At 41.8% G+C, this 23453-nt stretch overlaps 1 protein-coding gene and 1 long non-coding RNA gene across 3 annotated transcripts in view; one reads left to right on the top strand and one right to left on the bottom strand.

Annotated features, from left to right (window-relative positions):
- Positions 1-1597: 1597 nt before the first annotated feature.
- Positions 1598-5401, bottom strand: NKX2-1 (NK2 homeobox 1). The gene is made up of 2 exons (XM_030559248.1): positions 4967-5401; positions 1598-3798 (listed from the first exon to the last, which is right to left on the bottom strand). The coding sequence occupies exons 1-2, from the start codon at positions 5331-5333 to the stop codon at positions 3128-3130; spliced, it is 1038 nt and encodes a 345-aa protein (XP_030415108.1). The 5' UTR covers positions 5334-5401; the 3' UTR covers positions 1598-3127.
- A 132-nt stretch (positions 5402-5533) lies between these two features.
- LOC115649981 overlaps positions 5534-23453 on the top strand; it is a 36629-nt gene continuing 18709 nt past the window's right edge. For both annotated transcript variants that reach the window (XR_003999973.1, XR_003999974.1), the window contains exons 1-3: positions 5534-5612; positions 15117-15230; positions 19384-19575. This is a non-coding gene — a long non-coding RNA (uncharacterized LOC115649981). The remainder of the gene's footprint in view (positions 5613-15116; positions 15231-19383; positions 19576-23453) is intronic.

Raw genomic sequence — 23453 nt, 5'->3', positions numbered from 1 at the left:
GCATTGATTAACAAGCGACTGAAAATCAGTGGCATGGGAAGAGGCAAAGGTTTACATAGTAGCATATATTTTAATTTAGGAGAGCTATACAGTGGGTCAATTCCCGCGAGTCTACTCAAGGGATATTTTAGATTAAAATGTTTTAAAAGTCATTGGAATATCTTGATCGTAATGGCAGACGTAACTGGCTGTACAAAGGAGTCTATGATAAAAGGCTAATAATACGGTGTCATAAAAAAACTCTATAAATTTGTTAAAGAGGCAGTTTGTTTGCATTTCTCCTGATTGATATGTAAATACAGTTTGAATTGTGTTTGCTTGGTCTCTAGTGCTTTATAAAGAGATGAATTCACCTTTCTGTGGAACAAGTAAACAGACTTTAAACTAAGCCGACATCAGACAAAGTGGAAACGAGTTTATTTAATCGAAACTAAATTTAGTTTAAGAAAGATAAGCCAGTGTACATAATAATCCATTACAGTAATTACACCCACCACCAAATGTGTGTTTATGAGGTTGTCTAGATACAATAAAATTCATTTATTGCCCAAAGTCTGTTCTGTTAAGTCGCTAGCTGGTTCTACACTAAACATGTCAACTTCAGTTCTCCCTTCCATGAAAATAGTTTTAGGATTTTCCAATTATTGCTAGTTCCCCTCGCGTTGGAAAATTACCCGTTTTTGGAAGGACTCTAAAAGAAATCCCAAGAAAGGGCAAATGTCGGTTTAAGCATAGGATTTCTTTAACATCGGGAGAGAGGAGCTAGACCTACTAAAATGTATGGCATTAAATATGCACAGATCTCCCTTTGGAGCAGGACCTAAGAACAGAAGTTTAACACCTCAAAGAAATTCCAAGCAATTTTCCCGTGTATTTCTATTTTAAATGACAGCACCGAACACTTAGTTTAGGCGCTGTGAATGCTAGTTTTGACATGTACTTATACATCTGAAATTAATATTCGGGTAATAGAGAAAAAAGTAACATTAAAATATGTTCTAGCCCAGTTGATAATCTTCCTCTATCAACCTACGGAATACTATGAAAATCTAGGGGCTTGAAATTCCCGCTGACGCACGTGATGTCCTTCTGTTTAACAGAAGGATCCGACAATCTTTTTCCTTTTTCTTATCCAAGCTCTCAGTAACACAAGGGTATCGAAGATGATGAGAGCCCTCCGGCGCTGCTACAAAAACTGTAGATTTGTTTGCTTGTTTCCACTCCTGGTTAACTCCTTTCTCACTCCGTTTCAAATAACAGGCACTGGTTCGTGATTCTTCAGCATTTCAGAAATCTTTTAATTATGAGATTTAGTTCTGCGTTTTAATTTAAAAATCGGAGGGAAAATTACAACTAAGGCGGCGATTTGGAGGAAATTAGGGTCTGAGGTCCTTGATGGGATAGGTTAACACTGGGCACTTTGGATTTTCAGTTACACTCAGAAAAGGAATAATGGGCCAAAAGGCTTGTGAATTTAATATATTTGTTAAAAGCTATTTCACAATATCTACTTTGTCTATTTACACGGAAGTTAACACATCTCTCTCTTGAATCCCTATAGTGTTGACATCACTAACACATGCACGTCTGTTTCTCAGCTACAAACATACACCCCACCCCCCCTTCACCTGTGTCTTTACAGCCTAGTCCAGGCACCAAAGCAAAAGGAATCTGCGTTAAAAAGAAATGCGCTGCCAGCAAAGTAGTCCCCCTGCCTGTTTTGTAAGGATGAAAGCTGCAGGGAAAAACTGAAGTGATGCGTTTGCGCCTGTGTGTAAAATGAAATACAGTTTTATAAAAAAAAAAAAGTTAATTCAAACTACACGCCGGACACAATAAACTACCATTTTATTTTGATTATAAATAAGGTGACTATACTTTCCTTAAAATACAAGTACATAAAACCTGGTAGAAATGATCTTTGTACAAGTTATTAAAACTGGACACGCTTTAAAACGGTTGCACTTGCTAATCTGTCAGTGGGCTGGCTACTCGTTAGTTTGTTTCTAACAACCTCAGCCGTTTAACTTCTCTTAAATGCCTTTTGGAACTGCAGTGACTGCTTCTGGAATATTTTCCTTTCTCTATGAATTACCAGCCATGTGCTGTGGGCTCCCTAGCCTGATATCTGGCTAATCAATTCGGACTCGATTCCGTCATTAGATAAAACAGGAATATAGTTATCACGTATATTCGCTTATCACTTCTCCAGACCATGGGCCTGACCCTGCTTCCCATTGACACCAATGGGCCGAACTTCCCCACTGACTTCAGCGGGCGCAAGATTTGGGCCTTTTTGCTGTTAGTGTCAGTATTTATGAGCATCCTCACTTGTTTTCGGGGGTGGGCGGAGAGATCTACGGGGGAAAGCCAAGGGAAATAATCATAATAGTAAAAAGAATATTTGGAATGTGTATAATTTATTAGAAGCTTCTTAGGAACTATATTTAAGCCAAATATCTACATAAGTTTACAACAGAAAGAGGAGACGTGCGGAAATAACAAACTGCCAAAGGATTTACACTGATCGTCCAATGTCCATAAAAAAGGTCGGGTGTGTGTTTTGGTTTGATTTGGTTGATTGTATTTTTTTTTCTTTACAACAAAATATACAGATTACTAAAAACTATGGGGTTAGCCCAACTTTTGACAGCATTATACAGCTACAGGTTCACACCAAAAGTAAGGGAAGAAAAAAATGCCAAGCTGTGACGAATCAATCTCTCCATCCGCGGGCCCTGGCGGCTGGGCTGGGGGAGTAGAAAGAGGGCCTTTCCTTTTGTCTGGGTGACACGAATGGTTTTTTGGGGGGAAACGCCCACCCCCACCCCTCCGAAAATCTCTATATTTACATGCAAGGTCTATTCGCTGACAAAGTGTACATTTGAAATCCAAGCCTTCAGACTATGACACTCATGGGCTCCGTTCTGCAACTGCTCCATGATTTATTTTGTTTTTATTAAATACCCATTTAACAACCTAAAAGTCACTCTCTGTCTCTCTGTTAGGGGTTCCTCAAAGAACCGCTCGTTAAAAAATAAAAATAAAAATAAAATAGTTTGAACAGGGCAGAGAGTTGTGTGACTGGGCGCCTCTGAGCTTTCTTTACAAAAAAAAAAAAATCCTTTCACCAGGTCCTACCGTAAAGCAAGGTAGAGCAAGACATGGCAGTGCCATAGTCAGAACTAGAAGAGTTTAAGTGAGACAAACTGGAGACCTGGCTCTGGAGAGACGAAGGGCTGGCTGAGTGCTGTCCCAGGTCTGGAGACTGCCCAGCACTGTTCGGCTGGTGGCTCTGATGCTGTCCCAGGCTGTTGCCATTGGTAGCCACTGTGATTGCTGCAGCTGCCTGCTGCTGATGGGTCTGGAGAGCTGCCGTCGGTGTGTTGGAGCCGGTTTGACAGGGCTTGCCATCCTTTACAAGCACGGGCACCGCCACTCTTCTGGGAGACTGCTGCTGTTGGCAAGAGCTGTTGTCCTGCTGCATCTGCTGCTGCGCAGCTTTGTCTTTGGCCTGGCGTTTCATCTTGTAGCGGTGGTTCTGAAACCAGATTTTGACCTGAGTCGGAGTGAGATGTATCATGCTGGCTAAATGCTCTCTCTCCGGAGCCGAGAGGTATTTCTGCTGCTTGAAACGTCTCTCCAGCTCGTAAACCTGGGCCTGGGAGAAAAGGACCCTGCGTTTCCTCCGCGGAGTGCTCTGGAGAGGTGCCATGCTCTTGCTAACGTCTCCCAGCGAGCTCAAGCTCCCCATGCCGCCCATGTTCATTCCAGAAGACGGCCCCATAAAGCGGGATACTAAAATCAAGAAGATCACACATTTTAAGCAACACAGTTAGCGGCACAGGACTGCCTGGGTGAGAAACGCTTTTGGAATAGTGACTCCAAAGCCAAGATCCTCTCCCCGATTAATCACCTTCCCTGTCAAAATCTATTCGAACCCCACCTAAGCCGGTTGCATTGGTACTGGCCCACCACCTAGCCAGGCGGGCCGTATACCGCTGCACGCTGTGTTACTAGCAGGGTACAGTTTGATAACGATTTACACTCCCCCCCCCACCTGTCTCTGTACTATTCCAAACACTTAGGAGGTCATACGGAGCAAAACCTTCACCAATAACTGAGTATGTACAAACATGGGCTATCCGAGAGCTGGACCATAGCGAAAGAGAACGAAACAAGAGCCGTGCTAGGAACATATAACAAGTTTCCACCTTCAAACGGGTCTCACACCCATTTCGAACCACTCTCCGTAAGAAGAAAACATCTCGCTCCTAGAGCCTTATTAAACGAATACACCCGAGTTCCCCCTTCCACCACCTTCTGTGTTAAGCAGGCATGTGGGGGGCTGAGACACGGTAGGTCAATAAGTAGCTTGAGGGGTCGATTTAGTTGCGAATTATTGGGAATTTAAGTTGGGAGGTGTTTGAATGTATCTAAACGAGTCCCTTGCGCTAATGACAATGTTTTCCGCGTCTCCGTTCTCTATCGCCCTTATCTGCAAGGTTTTATTGCAGGAGACTTGGGAAGAGACCCCCCCCCCCAAGGACACAACCACCCAAATGTTTCCTCGCCTACAATGAAATCGCTCCTATCGTGGGGCATTTCCCCCGTCGGTTCTTCTTCGGCAAGGGAGCGCTGGCTCACTGGGGCCGGATACCTTCCCTCAGTGAAGCAACCCCCGAACCTGGGGTGAAATGGAAAGCGAGAGACAGGGGCTATCGAGAAAGAGCTAAAACAGGACAGGAGCCTGGGAAGCCGAAAAAATAAAATACCGATCGTATCTATCCTAGACAGCCCTGCCGCGATCCAGATCTTTGGGCTGACCTGGTTTCGACTTCAAGCCACTTTCCCCCCTTGTTCCTCCCCGCCCCTCGTTCCAAACCCGCACTGTACATGGGTTCTCCAAGTCGCTACACTGGAGCTATGCGTAAAGTTTCCCCCGCTGGTTACGGGGCTCACTTACTTGTAGAGAAGCGGGGGTCCGGATTGGCCCCGTACCATCCTGTGGCTGAAGCACTGTTCCTCATAGTCTCCTGGTAAGGTGGAAGCTCGCCCATGTTGCCTAGGTTGCCGTTGCAGTAGCCCCCCATAGTGGTATGGGAGAGTTGGGGGACGCCTGCCGCTGTCATATGGTAGGCAGCAGTCACTGTCCCGTTGTGGCCCATGGGGTGCTGCTGCATTGCTGGCTGAGAAACCTGAGACTGCCTGTAGGCTGCCAAGGGAGCCCCCAAGTTGCTACCCTCCATGCCCACTTTCTTGTAGCTTTCCTCCAAGGGACTCAAGATGTCAGACACTGAGAAAGGAGTCGTATGCTTTGGGCTCATCGACATGATTCGGCGGCTGAAAAAAAAAGGGGGAAGGGGAGGCAAATCTTTTTTGCCAAATATTCTGGTGTTGCCTTAACGCTGATCTTGTTGGATGTACACGTAACCGAGTGGACGAAGTCCGCCTTAATTGGATTGAGTGGAGGCTCAGGGCTGCCTTTCGTTTGTTTTAGCCAGACGCCAGGTTTTAGGCTGCCACCAGAGGCGGGGCATAGGCACTAAAGCAACAAGACAATAGAAGCCTACATCTTGCCCAAGATAATTAGCTTACATGCTGATGACAAGGTAAACACCTTTAAGTTTTACTTGTCAGGATTTTTAATGTCTTTTTTTTAAAAGACTCCGCGAGCACAAGTAATTTTATTTTATTCTTCTGGGGTGGCAGCATTATGGGTGGGGAATTTTATGGCATTTGTAAAGACAAATTTGCTGAGTTAAAGAGAAATTACTTACAATTCTATTCCGACTCCTAACATTATAGCCTCAGCCTTTGTGAGGGATAGCTAGATAGGGTTTAACATTATGGAACAAAGGGATTTATTTCCCCTCGCTTCCCCCCTCACTCCCTCCTTCCCCACTAAGTTAGACTTTAAAGAAACATTGAAGGGAGAAATCTCTCCTAGAATAGTTTGAGAATCTAACGTCCATATCTGAGGCACCGTTTCCAACACTGGGCATTGCACAATACCAAGGGTCCTAGAGATGCCCAAAAGATTGTCAGGTATAAAGCCTGGCTAGTGAACAGCACCTGCATTTTAACAACCTTTGCAGAGCAGGTTTCTCTATAGCATATGTTATTAATAAGTCTTCAAATGCAACGCCACAATCAACGTCTGGTTCCTGTACATTAAATCATCAGATCGTTTTGCCTACTTTTTACTTTGAAGAGAGATGGAAGCTTGCTTGCAAATACGTAAAGTAATGATAGGTGACAGATTGTTGAAAAATATCTTCAAACAAAATGTCATTTGCCATTTTCTAGTAGGGGCAGTGTCAGAGGCTTCCTATGGCACCGCTAAATATGGTTTCTAAGGTTATTTATGAATCAAGGAAGTTAGGGATGGAAAAGACCTATTTGGTCATCCGGTCCATCATCCTGCCAATGAAGGTTTGGTTCCTTGAAATGTGTGATACTGTATTTTGCCCAATCTAGTTTTAAGTAAATGTAGAGTCCATTCATATTAATACATATATATGTCTCGAATAGTTAATGTGACTCAGATTATTGCCAAGACTTTGAAGGAATCTTCCAACTTTTACAGTAACTACAAATCACACATTTCAGTGTCTCTCCTGAACACAACGAAAAACCTTCCATGAATTTTAACACACTGGCCCAAAGGATTGGGAACTAATTTAATAAATGGATTATCTGAATATTAAGAAAATTACAGCAAAGGTGCAGTTAACCTAGTGACTTTAAAGCATCAAATGACTATTTAATAATTGCACTTGTAAATATGTTTGTACTCTACTTGTTCCTGCTTAAATATGCAAAAGTGCACTTGCTACCCGGGAATAACTAAATATCTTTGTCTAAAGTGGCAGCATAAATGGCCAGTCGCTTTGTGACTGTGCTTGATATTAGACATAAGGATCATTTTACTTCAATTGGGAGGCTCTCATTCAGTAGGCAAGAAACGGTTTAGGAGAAAGTAGGTTCCCGTATGAGAATTAACACCCTTCAAGTGAAAGCCTGCGCCTTGATTATACTTTAGAGCTCTGCAAGAGGTGAGCTTTTCCACACAAATATAATCGGTGGAACTTTTTTTCTGTCATGCCATCAGTTCCTCTACATCAGTTCAACTGCTTCTTTAGGCACCAGGTTATCTCCAGCCTTAATACCGAAAAGAGGGTTTGTTGTGAGTCTGTTGTGTTGCCTACAGCACATCTTAATCTGGGAAGAATAATTTTTGGTTAGAAATGAGTCTGCTTTGGAGACGTCCTGTTTTCTTTTTCACGTCTTTAGTTCATCTTTCTAATTACGTGGCACATTTCCTTCGTTGGCGTTGCCAAGGGATAATTGCATTAAGCTGTCATTTTTTAATATATTTATTTCAATGCTCTCGATGAGAATATTCAGTTAAAATTTGAAGCTTTTTTCCCGGATTTTCCACATAAATCTCCACCTTATTTTATTACGTTAGCAAAGGAACAGGATATAAAAGTATATGGAAAAATACTAATTCTGCAGCATATGCAGGCAAGAATAATACATTTTTGAAAGGAGTTTACATTACATTTTACCTAATTCCAAAACTACTCAATTATTAATCCCAAATTAATTATTGCAAAAAGTTATTGTTAGTGGTAAGGAAAAGGGATGCTTTCTATTCAGGATATTAGCTATGCATATGACACGTCTAAAAATCCTCGTGTTTTGCCTTTCCTACGAAATATCACTGGAACCTGTATCTTTCCGAGTAATGTCTAATAGCCGTTTAATATAGCGCGGGCTTCCTATCTGACGGTAATTCTGCCCATACGCTACAGTAGTAGGTCTTGGTGCAGGTGTGCCGTTTTAATGTGTTGAAATTATTCCTTTTTCAAAAAATTTCTGGTTCATCATTCTTGTTTGTCCTCCTGTTCGAACGAATGGCCTCCAAATATTCCTCAGTTAGATTAACCCGATCAGTGAGGAGGTGGCTTTGCGCTGGATCATGGAAAGGAAAGTTGATGTGAATGTTATATGTGTCCTGCGTCTCTGATATGTATAAAGGTAAAACTCGCTTTTTGTCATTGTCATTTAGCTTACACACACACACACACACACACACACACACACACACACACACACACACACACACACACACACACACACACACACGGATTGTTTATTGCAAATCATATGACTTTCATACACTTTTTAGCAAAATAAGTTATCCTAGTGGAATGCTATCACTGAGCCACTCAAGTTAATTACAGCAGGGTAGTTCAGTCTCCTGTGCAACTATCAGGAAAGTTTATTTTTTGTTTTTAAAGGACCTTTCCGACCTCAGTTTTGAGAGAGCTGCCTTCAGAGCAATTGAAATCCAGCCTTTCCGAACTCCCTGATTTGATCCTACCTCACTGCCTGGCAGCGGTATGTTCTTTTACCTGGTGATGAGGTCTACTAACGCGCTTGAGCGAAAAGGAAATGCTAAGGAGGAGGAGGAGGAAGAAGAAAGATGAAATGCATTTCGTCTGTTGGAAGCATATTCATGAGAATGCCACCGTCTGCACCCTGTGTTTGCAGAATGTTTTATTCTCTTCTCTGCGGCTACATGGACGGTTCTTCAATAGCTTGTGACCCCACACAATCCGTTTGATAACACTCAAGATGTGGAAGAATGGGAGAATTTGTCAATCAAATGGTGCCAATCCCAGTGCAAACGGTGCCACCAAAACCACAGCGCCTTTCCTCATCAGCTGGATTGCGGGGGCTGGGAACTCAAGGAGCAGCTCAGGGCTCTCCAAATTTAACAGTGTCTTTTTAAACAAGTGCTAGCATGCCTCCCAGATGGGAACCAGATGAGATAGTCTAGGTAGTCAGTCCAGGGGCTGGAAAAAAGCAGAATGTCCATGCATTTCTCTGTGTCTGAAGGGGAAAGATTTCTGCACGTTTCGGCGTCTGGTTTAACTGATTTAACGTTGTTTGATGTCAAATCAATCAAGAAGGGTGTCTCTCGTTTTTTTAACATTTAAAACGAAAATGTATCGCTCTGCAGGTGTTTTTCATGTGGAAGCGGAGCCAATTTAGACGCAACAAAAACTAAGGAGCCGATTCAGCAAAGCACTCAAATTTCAGTGGGACTCCTCGCATGCTTAACACTAAGCACGTGCTCAAATGCTTTGGTGGATCCAGCTCAAACGAGTATCACACTTACAACAAAAGGGTGTCGAAGAATTTCCAGACAGGGTGCTTGTGTCTACACAACGGGTTTTGAAATCTTAACTTGAAAAAGTCAAAGGCACCTCCTTAAGTCCCTGTTGTGTAGGCTCCACAACATTGCTGGCTGTGTAAGGTTGGTACAAGTTACCCTTTGATTTACAAAGCAACAGACACACCTTAGCCAATTCCCGACCTGTCCGTGAATGATAGATGTCAGTGTCTTCCGGGAAGTGCACACCTTCTGGGAAGTTTCCTTTGCCTTTGGGAGGAAAGGCGCTTGATGTTTTTCAGTTTGAGCGAGATTCATTGCTTAGACGTGATTAATCTTGGTGGGATAGCCCCGAGTCAATGCATGAGCGAGAACAGTGAATTAGCTCGTTTTGCCCTCATAGGTAACATTGGATAAGAAGAATCAAAATAATTACTCTTAGAACATGCAGAGTGGTGGAAATAGGAAACCACAGCCAACAAAGCGCGCTGTGCAGTGTAATGGAATGTTCTGTTATCTGTATAAGGATCATTATTACCAGTGTAGTGTAATAATAATTTAGTGCCATTACACGAGCTTTGCTTAGTTTAAAAGAGTTAATAATAAAAGTAAAATTCAGATCCAGTCTTTAGAGGCGACTTCCTGTTACTATATTGCCTGCTCATTGAATAACCCTCCCACAGCCCAGATGTCTGAGCAAATTAAATATGGACAGCAGGAAAAAAAGAAACCGCAAGAGAGCGGTTTAAACAGTATAACTGAACACTGCTAGAACACTTTACAGTCAGCTACTCCTGAGAGGTAAGATGAAAATGGGTGTCCGTGTAAGTAAAGGTTATTTTCCACAAACACACCATGTAAATACTCCCTTGAAATCTATTGCTCCGATGGGAGGAACTGTCGTTAGGAATCATCGGGAAAATCTACATCTTTCCCTCTGTCGTAAAGTCTCACTCCACAGGTTACTTCAATAAGCCATGAGAAAGTCTGGCGGATTGAAGTGAATGAGTCCACATTTGCTCAGGTTTTCAGTTCGGAGGAAATGAAAGGGGAACCTTTACTTCATAGTCTCAAGAGCTGAGGCTGCGTAGGAAAAAGAGCCTTTTTGAGCCTGGACTCTACAGTGCCTCTTGGGTGCAGGCTCCGGAGATAACCTGTGGCTTTCCAAGGGCTGCTCTGACCAAATGCAGAGTCCTCTTTGGCCCCACCTTGCAGGCTCATGCTCATCTTGCACCGCGCTTTCAGTGTTTGTTACAGGATTCCGTGGGCTCCCCACCTCGGCCTCAGCACGCTTATCCTACAGTTCAGTGCCCATCCTCTGCCCCAAAGCCCAGGGCTCTGACTCCTCTCCTGATATGTCATTTGCCCAGAGACCGATGGAAGGGACCATTATTTTATGCATAGGGCAGCATTTATAGGCGAGAGTCTCCTCTGTTTTAGGACAGATTTGACCTGGGTGCTGGTGCCGCATTGCTGTGCCGTTATGACTTGTCCCCAGGAGACACTGACATGCCCTTTACCTAAAACGCACTTTGCAGAAGGGGGAAGAACTTCACACGATGAGGGGGAAGGGAGAAATGCCAACCGAGAATCAAGGGCTGAGTGGAAGCCCCTTGCAGTCTGGACAGATCAGTTCTTTATGGACAGCTTTGGCATATTAGGATCCGAGGGGGGTTATTACTCTAGGGGAGAGGGCTGTTGCCCTCATTTGTGAAGGATTTTATTTAAAAAAGACCCTATATTTAGGAACTCATCTCAGAAAAAAACAACAGTGTTTTCCCCAATCCTACAACTGCCATCCTAAGCTATTTCCTCGTTAATCATTTCAAATGCTGGCAATTCTGGGGAGCCATCCTGCAACCCCTAGTCTGGAGCGGTATATAGCTTGAGCAAAGAGTGGAGGAGAGCACCCCCCCCCCCCCCCGCAATGTTAATTAGATTTGCTAGGTCGCTAAACATTTTAGAGCCGCTGTGGATTAAAACTCTGGTGTACAAAACCTCCCAGGCCCTGGGATAAAGCTCCCAAATGGATTATGTTTCAGCAGTTAAGTTTAGGATGAAACCAAGGGAGAAAGTTGCCAATAGGTATATATTTGCTTTAAGAAGAGGGTGAATGAAAGAGAGCAGGCGCAGGACCAAAATAATTTATTTGAGTGTCTATTTTTTGGTCACAGGTCTCCGTTGATTTTAATTAAGCTTGTGAATATGGAGGGAATTGGGGGAGGGGAAAAAGAGACAGTGTCTGTTTGACTGTTTTTTTCCCCCCAAGACTCAGTGGCTAAACTTATTCGCCTTGCTTCGGCAAATAGTCCCATTGGTTATAATGTGAGCAAGTTTTGATTTTATAATTTAAAAAGATATTTTCTTCTCTTCAGTTACCGAAAGTATTTAACTTCAAATATGATTAAGTTTAAAAACTAGACAATACGTTCTGCATTTCTTGCACGGATGCTGAGGTTTAAAAGTCTGCATTAACAGAAAGTGCCTTCCTTGTATTTACCAACAACATCTTAGCCTATTTAAAACGGAAATAATGAAAACAATCCGATGTCTGTTGTCACTGAGCACAGTTTCCCCTTCGCACTTTACTCAGCTGGGACAACGCAGACTACTTTTTATTTTCAGTCAGATGTCACTTTTCAGTATTATTTAGATGTTGAGGTCATTTCGCTCCCCAGCTGCAGTGCACGAGCTTGCTGCTGCAAGGGCTGGATGGCAAGCGCTCTCAGAAATGGGAATGTTTGATCGTTTTAAAAAAAATCTCTTTCCATTGACATTTTGTAATCTGGTAATAGGAATATTTCTATTGTTCTTGTGGTTGCAGAACTTGATTTTTTTTTTTTACACAAACTAAAATGGAGGCCAAATTAGACCTGCCAATATTCCTTCAAACACCTGTCGTTTACATATTGTGATCCACCTTCAGAGCTGTTACCTGCTGATTTGCCATCACACTGAGCTCTTTGCTTTGTTTCAAAGAACGATTCTAGCTAAAGCATTAATTACACTGATCAGATCTGAGACTCCCAAACAATCTTACATGGATCCCTGCGAAACTTGTCATCACAGTGGAAAAGAACGCTGAAGCCGACCACAGGACTCATTCACTGTTGCCCTGTTATAATTTCCTTCTGAACAATCAAGCAATAGCTCTCTAGCAATGTGGCCTGAATTCTTCGCTTCCATCCCCACCAAAGAGTTGCTTGGGCGATGATCCTCAGGGAGCTTTAATTCAGAGGGAAAGCTCAGAGATCTCCCACTGTGCCCTTATATCTGAAAGTAGTTTTTGTGGTAAGTACAGACGTGTTAAGGATGGATGCTACATTTGTGCTCAAGAGGATTCAGTGCAATTTGGAGGATGCTGGGATTTTCCGACCTGCCCAGGGAAAGATGTCGTAGGACTATCTGCTTCCCGCGGGCGCTTCCAATTGATGCGATCTACGAAAGCCTCTACTGGCCACGGCGAGAACCGCAGCACTCCAGAGACAGGAAGGCAGAGGCCTTGCTTGACCATTCTCAAATACATTTCATTGCATAGGTGCTGGAACTAGGGGGTGTTGCAGTACACTGCGGCTTGAAGTGGTTTCCATTATATTCAGGATTTACAGTTTGGTTCAATGGCTCTCAGCACCCCCACTAGAAAAATTGTTTCAGCACCCTTGTTTCACTAGGGATGATTTTTTATTTAAATTCTCCTTAAACAAATTGTGGCTCAAGATAAAAACTGAGAAGCAGTTCTCATGTATAATTGTGATAATGGCCTACGCTCTGCATTGTGCCTTCTGGATATTTCTCCTGATCTATAGGAAAGGGTAAGCTCCTTTGAATTTGCTTGGCCTTAATTTTCAACTCTCTTTCATTCAAAAAGCTCAATCTCCAAACCAGAGATAAGTCTTTTCCTCCTCAAATATCTGGTACAGATCAGCTCAGGGATCAAGAGAAGGAGGAGGTTGTTAACCTATGACCATTTATACTTTGTTTCCAATGTTCATTTCTGCAAGCCAGTAAAATATTCTCAAAATGTGCTCTTGGTAAATCCATGTGGCAAAAAACGTCTTCTGCCTAACAGTGGATTTCCTTGCTTTCCCCTTTGCTCCCTACACATATGGCCAAGCATACCTGCTGCTATTCCCATCACATGACATGATGGAATGCATCTCCCCCTCCCTAAGGGTCAGGCCTTATAGAAGAACTGGTGAGTACTGTTCAAAGCTAATGTATAGTGCTTCCACAAAAGGAAGCTCTTTGCAGTGTCCAACAAGAATGAATTTTTTTTGGTCCTACTACCTGGCCTTTAAACAATGCTAAATGTTCTTGATAACCATCTCCTGGCAAGTTTTCTGTTAACTGACTATTGATATATAGAGAGAGACACAACATTCTGGTAAGAAACAAATTCCTCTTGCCAGTAGTTCTGCTTCTTGTACACTAATGGCCCTAGTTTTAAGTCCTAGTTTTCCAAGGGATTTACAATAAATTTTCAAGGTTATTCTTCTATTGATAAGTGACAAGAACATAGAGCTAAGTGACATAATGCTAATGGGATGTACATGTGGTCAAGCCATTGCAAGCTTATATGAGAGCAGAACCTCTTTAGTCTATGCTATAAATTGAGGTGGGTGAATTGTAAAATATAACCCTCCCAGCTGCTCTCACGAGTACCCTGTAATAGGGATCTACTCTTTGGGTAATATGGTGGCCATGTTTCTCTGTTACTCTGCATATCCTCCAACATCCTGGCACAAGCATTGATATTTTCCAGCTGGCTGACATTCAGTTAATCAGAGCACATTTGTAAAATGGTTGTATGACCCAAATATACTGGATCTGCTCGATAGGAAGAAGAATATAGCTAACTGAACTGAAATTTTTCCTTTTATCTCACTCCTCTTCCCAAGAAACAATCATTTGGCAGGGGATGGACCTGGAGAGGAAAAGTATCTTCCAACCACTATTTTACTCTAGCAGTTGAGTGAAGGACAGGCGTGCTCCCAAAGCTTGTTATTTGTCAGTCTTGTCACCTGTTACTCTCCCTTCTTAATAAATTAAGTAATGTTAAGCAGTAACTTCTTAACATTTGTGTAATCTTCATATGAGCTCATTTCCATGAGTTCTTCTCCCTGTGGACAACTTCCCAACACTCTAGTATAGAGGCATTTTATTACTAGTTTTGGATTCTCTGTGGAAGACTGTCCTGAAGGTTGATTTTCTGCTAAGTCACTATATATAGCTTTCTCCTGCTTGTATGTCTCAGAAGTTTTATACATTGAGATTGTTATAGGTTATATTCTATACTGCAGAATTTTAGAAAGATCTCACCTCTGTCTTCAAATACTAACTTTGTTTTGTTTTATCATTTTAAAACAGGAAATTAATTGCAAAAATAATATTAGCATGATTCATGCCGAGTAAAAGTAAATGTTAAATATTGAGTTAGGGGGGCTGGTGGGATTGTTTGAGTGTTTGAGGAAAGCATGATGAATAAGGATGAAGTCATGGATTCCAGAATTATGATGTTTTATTTAAAAAATATCCATGACTTTTGACATTTTTAGAGTTTCATTGTGCTAGTAGTGAGTGAGGGAACAGGTGGCATAATGAAATGGATGCCAGCCGGATGAACTTCGATTAGAAATGCTGGGTAGAGTTTTAGGGTGCAGAGCAGACATTGTCTACAAAGAAAGCAACTCCTTCTGTGGGCTTTTAGACAAACAAAGATTTAGGGCTAAAATCACTGGTACACTTTGGCTTGTTTGCGCATATCCAAAGATAGAAAACAGCCATAAATCTGGCTTAACTGGCTGATAAACATGGATTTACTGCTGCTTTGCATTGTCAAAGTGGTGCAAAGTAGTCTAGAGTGTTTTGGTGAATCTGCTGCATCATATCTTAACTTATTTCCTATTGTCTTCTCTATCTCATACCACAGGGACATCACTTCTCATAGATGAAGAGTCTGGAGAGGAAGAGTGGGGAATATGGTCAGACTCAAAGATTTGGACAGGTGGACTCAGATTGGAGCCCTACACAATAGACCTCCAAGGTAGTACTTGGCAACTAGCTGAAATAAAAGAAGAGATGACAATGAATTAGAGTGACCAGAGACCAAGTGTGAAAAACTGGGACAGAGGGTGGGGGGTAATAGGAGCCTATATAAGAAAAAGCCCCAAATATCGGGACTGTCCCTATAACATCAGCACATCTGGTCACCCTACAATGAATATTCATAATTTTTGCCACACTTACAATGACTTGTGACACTGTTACTCTAGTTCCTCTACATTATTCAAAATTTACCATGAAAATAGGGAGAGAAGAGATCAAAGACAATATAGAAGGAAGCAAAAACAGAAAATCCAGGCAGTTGAGATACAAGAATAGAATGACAAAGAAAATGTATTCCATGAGACACAGTGTGTCTTAGTGGCCTCTAACAAAAACACTGCCTCCAGGAATGAAGGCATTGGAGAATGACAAGAGTGGTGGGAGAAAATCAACTGATTTGACCTAAGGTAAGGGGAAAAAATGGGATGCTGTCCTGCTTCAACAGATCTCTGAAATGAACCCTGTTTTCTTTCCCCCTGTTTCTATACATAAACTGAACTAGCTTCTCCATTCCTCTTAGTCTTTGTTGCCACACTAGTATCTGCCCTGGTTCTTTTGTTTATTCCACTGTCTCTGACCACTTTGTTCTTCTCTCTGTCCCTTTTTTCTTTGTCCTTTACATCTCCATGTTCTGTTTTTCCTTTATCCCTCTTTTCCGTTGTCTTCTCACCTCTTTCCCTTCCTCTTTGTCCCTCTCTGTGGTTTGTGTTAGTCCCACCTGCTCCATTTTCAGTTGTTTTTCTCTTCCACAGCTTTTCTGCCTCTTCATGGTTGGTACTGCCTTCTCTCCTGCCCCTGTTGAATCTTCTCCCTGTTCCCCTTCCAGATCACTCTCTCAGTTATCTGGTTGCAGGCCAACAGTGTGAGAATCTGGCACATGCAGCATTATGAAATTGGCGTATATTACATTACAGTGTTTGTGTGACATTGTTACTTGGAGCCTTTAGGTTTGAATAAATTAGAAATTCAGGGGTTGCAAATTCAGTGAATTGAACTAACTAGTTCTGATCTCCTGATACTGTGCTGATAGGTTTAGCTACATTCCACTTATATAGGTAGGTAGGTACTAGCCATAAGCAAAAATACACATGCCATTTAACTAGCTGTGGCATTCAGTTTTTTACCAGTGTCTTGTAATACAGTTATGCACATTATATTCATCCACCTGGGGGCCCATCCTACAATAGTATATAATCCATCATTCATGAGCCAGTTGTGGTTATTTTGCATATCAATCATTTTCTGCATATATGGCGTTTGTTTTTATTTCTTGGCTATTTCTGCTCTCTTTGTGTTGATTTAGGTAATTGACAGAAAAACAAATTTATCTGTTTCTGCCAAAGAAGGAAATGGAATTAGAGGAACTATGGAAAACTCCATTTGCTAAACACTACTTGCTGCCATCTATAACTTTGTAAAAGAGTATCAGAGGGTAGCCGTATTAGTCTGGATCTGTAAAAGCAGCAAAGAGTCCTGTGGCACCTTATAGACTGGGTATAGCTACACTTACAGTTGTACAGCGCTGGGAGTTACAGCTGTCTTCGTACAGCTGTGTAGGGAAAGCTCTGCAGTGTGGCCACACTGACAGCTACCAGCGCTGCAGTGTGGCCACATTTGCAGCATTTGCAGCGCTGTTGGGACTGGTGTATTGTGGGCAGCTATCCCAGCATTCAAGTGGCTGCAATGTGCTTTTCAAAAGAGAGGGGTGAGGGGGAACGTGGGGGAGATAGAGAGTGTGGATTTTTGGATCTGTCAGCTCCCTGCCTTGCAAGTTCTAAGGACTGGAACATACACATCACCAACCTGCAATCAATTTAAGAGTTTTGAGCCCTTCCCCCACCCCTCTCTTATTCACTAAATGCAAATTGTGCACTCCTAAATAGCCTTCAGACCACATAAGCAGCTGCTCAACACGAACTCCCTCCTCCCCCTCTGCGGTGTGACTTCTCTCTTCAAGCAAACAGCTGTGAACCTTCCAAAGCAATTCCCCTGCCTGCCTCCGCTCGCTCGCTCCAGCAAACAGGAGCTGTGTTAGTTTTTTAGATAAGCAGCTCGGGGGAGCTCGGAGTTCAGCCATTCTTCCAGTTTGTTGTGAGCAGGCATTCTGGGATACCTCCTAATACCCTGGAGACCAATAACAGCGCTTTTGGTGGCCACACTTGATAAGCAGCACTGCATCACCAGCGCTGGAATTGCTGCACCCCAATCAGACCAGGTGTACAGCCAGCGCTGCCAGGGAGTTGCAGCGCTGGATGTGCCTTGCAGGTGTGGACAGTTACTAAGTTGCAGCGCTGTAAACCCACCACCAGCGCTGCAACTCTCCAGTGTAGCCAAGCCCTCACAGATGTATTAGAGCATGAGCTCTCGTGGGTGAATACCCACTTCGTCGGATGCATGTCCGACGAAATGGGTATTCACCTATGAAAGCTCATGCTCCAATGAGTCTGTTAGTCTATAAAGTGCCACAGGACTCTTTGCTTCTTTTCTAAAAGAGGAAACTTGTGCTCAGGATATCTGTTTGGGATACATCAGTTACCTTCCTGGTTAGAAATCAGCACTGATCATGCCGGTTGTACTCAGTTTCAGTAAATAGATTTGGAAGACCAAACCAGCTTTTCATACCTAGAGATTACAGGCTTTCAATTAACTAAAAATTAAAGGCCAACATTTTCAAATGAGTATGCCTAAAGTTAGACATCTATATCTGCCTTTAGGCACCTGCATGAATGTTGTCAGACTTTCAGAGATGCGAGCAACAGCTGTGCTGAAGAGAGAGAATACTGAAAGGAAAAGAGATACACTGAAGACCAAAGTAGAATCAGAAAGTGGTTTGAAGAGAAAGGAGAGATGTTTATCTATCTTGTAGGCATTTGTGCAAGCTTATTATTAGGGTGGGTGAGTGTGGTGTCTGAGTGAGATGTAAGAATGGACAAAGAAAAAAATGAAGTAACATTTAAAAAAGTATTCAACTGAAAAAAATGGACTAAATGAACTCAGGACACTGAGAAGACAAAGAAAATATGCCAAAATAGAGTACTATGAAGTGAAATTCCAGGTGTGAACCCCACATAAATGGAAGCTGGAGCAAATGTTCAGATAAATCCCTGGGAAGAGAAATCACCTAGTACTGCAGAACTCGGTTGTAAAGCCTATTTCCTTCTGGGGCCCCAAGACAAGGGATTTTTTTTTCTTAGTCAAAGAACAGTTCTACTCTGAAAAACGATTTTGTAAACTAGCATTATCATCTTACTCCATAAATTTGCTCCCCATTCAGAGACCCCTCTGCTTATTTTAGTGGCAAAATAGGTTTTTTACTCCTGCTATCAGTACAGAACACAGATACCATCTGAGAGAGTGAGCAGGATTCTTTTCCAGCTTGTGCATCAATTGTTAATTGAGTTCTAATTGTAGCACCAATCCCTTCCAACTGAATGTTGACAAAGGTATTTCATAGATGTAATGGAAGACAGATTATGGCTTGCAGAATCTTTTTCACTGGTGTTGATGAGCTGGAAAGAAAGATGCAGCTTGGCTTTCCAACCTCAAACTGAGTTTGAATAATTGGCAGTTAGAAAAAAAGCATATTTTTATAGAAAACCGAATAAATGCAAACTAGAAGTCATTGAGGCAAATAAATATCACTCTTCCAAGGAGAATAGCATTTTAGAATTTTGGGGGAAAATCCATTAGAATTACAACATGTCTTCATTGACAGGTATATATTTTTTACACTCAGATAGTAGTCATTATTAGCATTCCGGTCCAAAAAGTCTCCATGTTGCAGGACTACCTTTTTAATTACTTTGGATGTTGGAGATAATGAAATGAAAAATTTTACTCAGCTATGCCCTGTAATAAATGAAAGCATATATTATGTATTTAAAATAAAGCTAATTGTATCATTAGGTTCATTCAGGTTACAAATTCACTGTAGAAATTTTTATTCTGAAGAAGGTTAGCTATCTTTATAGAGCCAGTTTACCCATTGTAATAGCCCATTAAGGTATTTTTTGACTATTGTATAGTTTTTAAGTTTCTTTATCCTGTAATTACTTGTTTCCCCACTATTTTATGTGTCTTGCTTGTTTCAGGTTCCAGGCAAAGAAGGCTGCTGAGGTAATACAATTAGATAATGTCCCGCATTGACGTATGGAAGGACAAGATTGACTGCCGCCTACATCAGTAATTATATATGCATTGTTTTCCGCAACTGGATCCAGAATAAATCATTTACAACATTGCCTTGGAATAACATTGTCTCCAGAAGCAAGCAAGTACCTTAGGTGAACTTGTTTACCTATTAACACTGGATGAACAGATAGAGTAGAAACCCGAGCTAACAGTGCTTATGTCTGTTGAGCCAGATTTGATCATTGTACCAGATCCCTGTGTCAAGTCAAGCTGCACTTGGCACAGGGTCTAAGGAAAGGGAAAGGTTTCTCTAAGCCCCTTTTCCACTCCCCTGATCCTGAAGCTGGTTCAACCTCTATCATTATTTTGGAAGGGTACTTTGCACTTACACATCACCTTCTATTCCAGGATCTGAGAGCACTTTACAAATATGAATGAAGGTAGCGAAATAAGTGACTTGCCCAAGGTCATATGAGAAATATGTGGGAGACGAATAAAGTAAATCCTGGTCTCTGAAGCATTGCTCCTATCTCTTATCATGAGATCTTCCCTCTCCCAAAGTTCAGTTTGGTGGACCCCCTTCAAATGTTTGTATTAAGACCTATGTGGGTCAGGTCTTATTTTTCTAGGGCTCCCCTCTGAAAACAGATATTTTGTTAAAAGGATGAACAAGCTTATGCCCTTCAGGGGCAAGTCTTTCCCCTGATGTACTCCCTTAATAGCAGAAGCAGTGTAATTTTGCTGCCTGTGGAAGCAGGATTTCGCAGGGTGTAAGGTGGATAGAGAGCACAACTCCATGGTACATACAGATCAGTCTCTGAGAGACTCCTGCCTGCAGTGCACAGGGGGCTGATGGAAAAGGGACATAGGTGAGAAGGGGCAGGGTGAGCCAAGGGATCCACATCTGCATGAATCTTTCCATCCTCCTTCCCATGGAGGCTGCTTATAGGGCTGGGGAACCTACTCCAGTATTAGCATAGTCATCACAGAGTTACTATGAAGCCATGTCTTGGCCTGCAAAGGTTTGCCTTCCCCTGCAATCTGTCCAGAGCTCAACTAGAATAGGCAATGGGCAGGGCATGTGACTTCAAAGAAAGCAAGATTTTGCACCCAGCCTCTGATGCTTGCCCTGAAAAAAACCCATAATGTATTCATATTTAAAAAAAAATGCATTTCGGTTCTGTTATAATAAAATGTGTATTTGTGGAATATGAATACTCCATCCTATTAGGGACCACCAAAAGTACCACTCAGAAACATCACATTGAGGTAGCAGACAAATATTACATACATCCCCACCCCATCTCACTACAAAAGAAACATGGCGTAGAGGATCATACATAACCATGAATTAGAATGACCAGCCATTTGAGACAAATACAGTCCAGATAAGACAAAATGGGCAAGAAAGAAGATTGGAAGGCTTTTCCAGTTAGTTGCTTGAGAACTCTGACTTCTGGAGGAATTGTTTAATGAACTTTTGATACAATGCTTTCTGTGACTTGTTCCTTCCAAAGGACAACATCTTGCTGAATATGCATCCCTTGGAGTTGATTTATCTCATTTTTCTTTGGCTGAATTATTCATAGAACACGCTGGATTTATTGCAAATGGCCATAAACAAATGACTTTCCCTTTGTCTCTCTTTACTCATGATTTTTTTATGCAGGTTGAAAATATTTCCCTATGATGTTTATTTATTTTGCTTTTCTTTATATCCAATTAGACTGTTTTCATGATGGCTCAGAGATGAAAATGGCAGTGCCTGTCAGTTTCATTTCCCTCAGGGTCGCTGATGGGTTATGCTATGCAGTAATGTCCCCGATGAGGTGTTGTTTCCATTAGCTTTCCCCTTCAGAGGTGGTCAGAGGTCTGAATTCTTATATATGATTTGTTTTCTTGGCTACCTAGGAAATAATGTTCAGTTTTCAGCCCTTCTGTGCAGATGGTGAACTCACTATTTGCAGGAATTGCTTCCTTCCCTTTTAAAGAGGCTGCTGTTACGCCTGTTTAAAAAAACAAGTCTGGTGGATGATTTTTCTAATTAGCATTCAATACTATTTATCCTCCAGAACACAATGCATTTATATGTATTTATACATCTTACTAAAAAAACAAGAAAAAAAATCATAAGAAAATAAAAATGGTCATGCTGAGTCAGACCAATGACCCATCTAGCTCAGCAGCCTGTCTTCCAACAGTGGCCGGTGCCAGATGCTTCAGAAGTAATGCACAGAACAGGGCAATTTATCTAGTGATCCATCCCATTGTCCAGCCCCAGCTTCTGACAGGCAGAGGTTTAGGGATACCTAGAGCACGGGGTTGCATACCTGACCATCTAGGCTAATAGCCATTGATGGCCCCTATCCTCCATGAACTTATCTAATTCTTTTCTGAACCCAGAAATATGTCTGTCCTTTTCAACATCTCCTGGCAACAAGTTCCACAGGTTGACTGTGCATTGTGTGAAGAAGTACTTCTTTGTGTTTGTTTTAAACCTGCTGCCTATTAATTTCATTGTGTGACTTCTGGTTCTTGTGTTATGTGAAGGGGTAAATAACACTTCCCTATTCACTTTCTCCACCATTCATGGTTTTATAGATCTCTGTTATATCCCCCCTTAGTCATCTTTTTTCTAAGATGAACAGTCCCAGTCATTTTAATTTCTCCTCATATGGAAGCTGTTCCATACTCCTAATAATTTTTATTGCCCTTCTCTGTACTTTTTCCAATCCTATTATATCTTTTTGAGATGGGGCGACCAGAACAGCCCACAGTATTCAAGGTGTGGACGTATCATGGATGTGTATAGTGGCATTATGAGATTTTATATCTTATTATCTATCCCTTTCCCAATAGTTCCTAACATTCTGTTAGCTTTTTTGTCTATCACTGCACATTGAGCAGATGTTTTCTGAGAACTAACTGCAATGACTCCAAGATCTTTCTTGAGTAATAACAGCTAATTTAGGCCCCATTATTTTGTATGTACAATTGGGATTATGTTTTCCAATGTACATTACTTTGCATTTATTGAATTTAATTTGCCATTTTGTTGCCCACTCACTCAGTTTTGTGAGTTGTCTCTGTAATTCTTCACAGTCAGCTTTGGACTTAAATTACTCAAGATAGTTTGTATCAGATGCAAACACTGCCACATCACTGTTTATCCCTTTCTGTAGATCATTTGTGAATATGCTGAACAGCAATGGTCCAAGTACAGATACTTGGGGGACTTACTATTCACCTTTCTTCACAGTGAAAACTGACTATTTATTTCTACCTTTTGTTTTCTATCTTTTGACCAGTTACTGATCTATGAGAAAGCCTTCCCTTTTATCCCATGACTGCCTACTTTACTTAAGAGCATTTGGTGCGGAACCATTTCAAAGACATTCTGAAAGTCCAAGTATACTGTATCTACTGGATCACTCTGGTCCACATGTTTATTGATCTCCTTAAAGAATTCTAACAGATTGGTGAGGCATTAATGGAGGACTCTGGAGATCTGTGGTTGGCGGCCCATACCCCGATTGGGGTGAAGGGCATGAGTGAGTGAGTGAGTAGTGAGGCATGAAAGCTGTGTTGACTCTTCCCCAGCATATTATGTTCATCTATGTGTCTGATAATTCTGTTCTTTATTATAGTTTCAACCAATTTGCCTAGTACTAAAATTAGGGTTACCAGCCTGTAATTGCCAGGCTTGCCTCTGGAGCCTTTTTAAAAAATCAGTGTTACATTAGCTGTCGACCAGTCATTTGGTACAGAGGCTGATTTAAGTGTTAGGTTACATAACACAGGTAGTAGTTCTGCAATTTCATATTTGAGTCCCTTCAGAATTCTTGGGTGAATACCATCTGGTCCTGGTGAGTTTTTACTATTTAATTCATCAGTTTGTTCCAAAATTTCCTCTATTGATACCTCGATCTGTGACAGTTGCTCATATTTGTCACTTGAAAGATTGGCTCAGGTGTGGGAATCTCCCTTGCATCCTTTGCAGTGAAGACGGATACAAAGTCATTTTTGGCCT

This window comes from Gopherus evgoodei, chromosome 4 (assembly GCF_007399415.2).
Source record: "Gopherus evgoodei ecotype Sinaloan lineage chromosome 4, rGopEvg1_v1.p, whole genome shotgun sequence".
Classification (NCBI taxonomy): domain Eukaryota; kingdom Metazoa; phylum Chordata; order Testudines; family Testudinidae; genus Gopherus; species Gopherus evgoodei.
The sequence above is the reverse complement of the archived record's forward strand: the minus strand, read 5'-3'. Positions and strand labels throughout refer to the sequence as shown.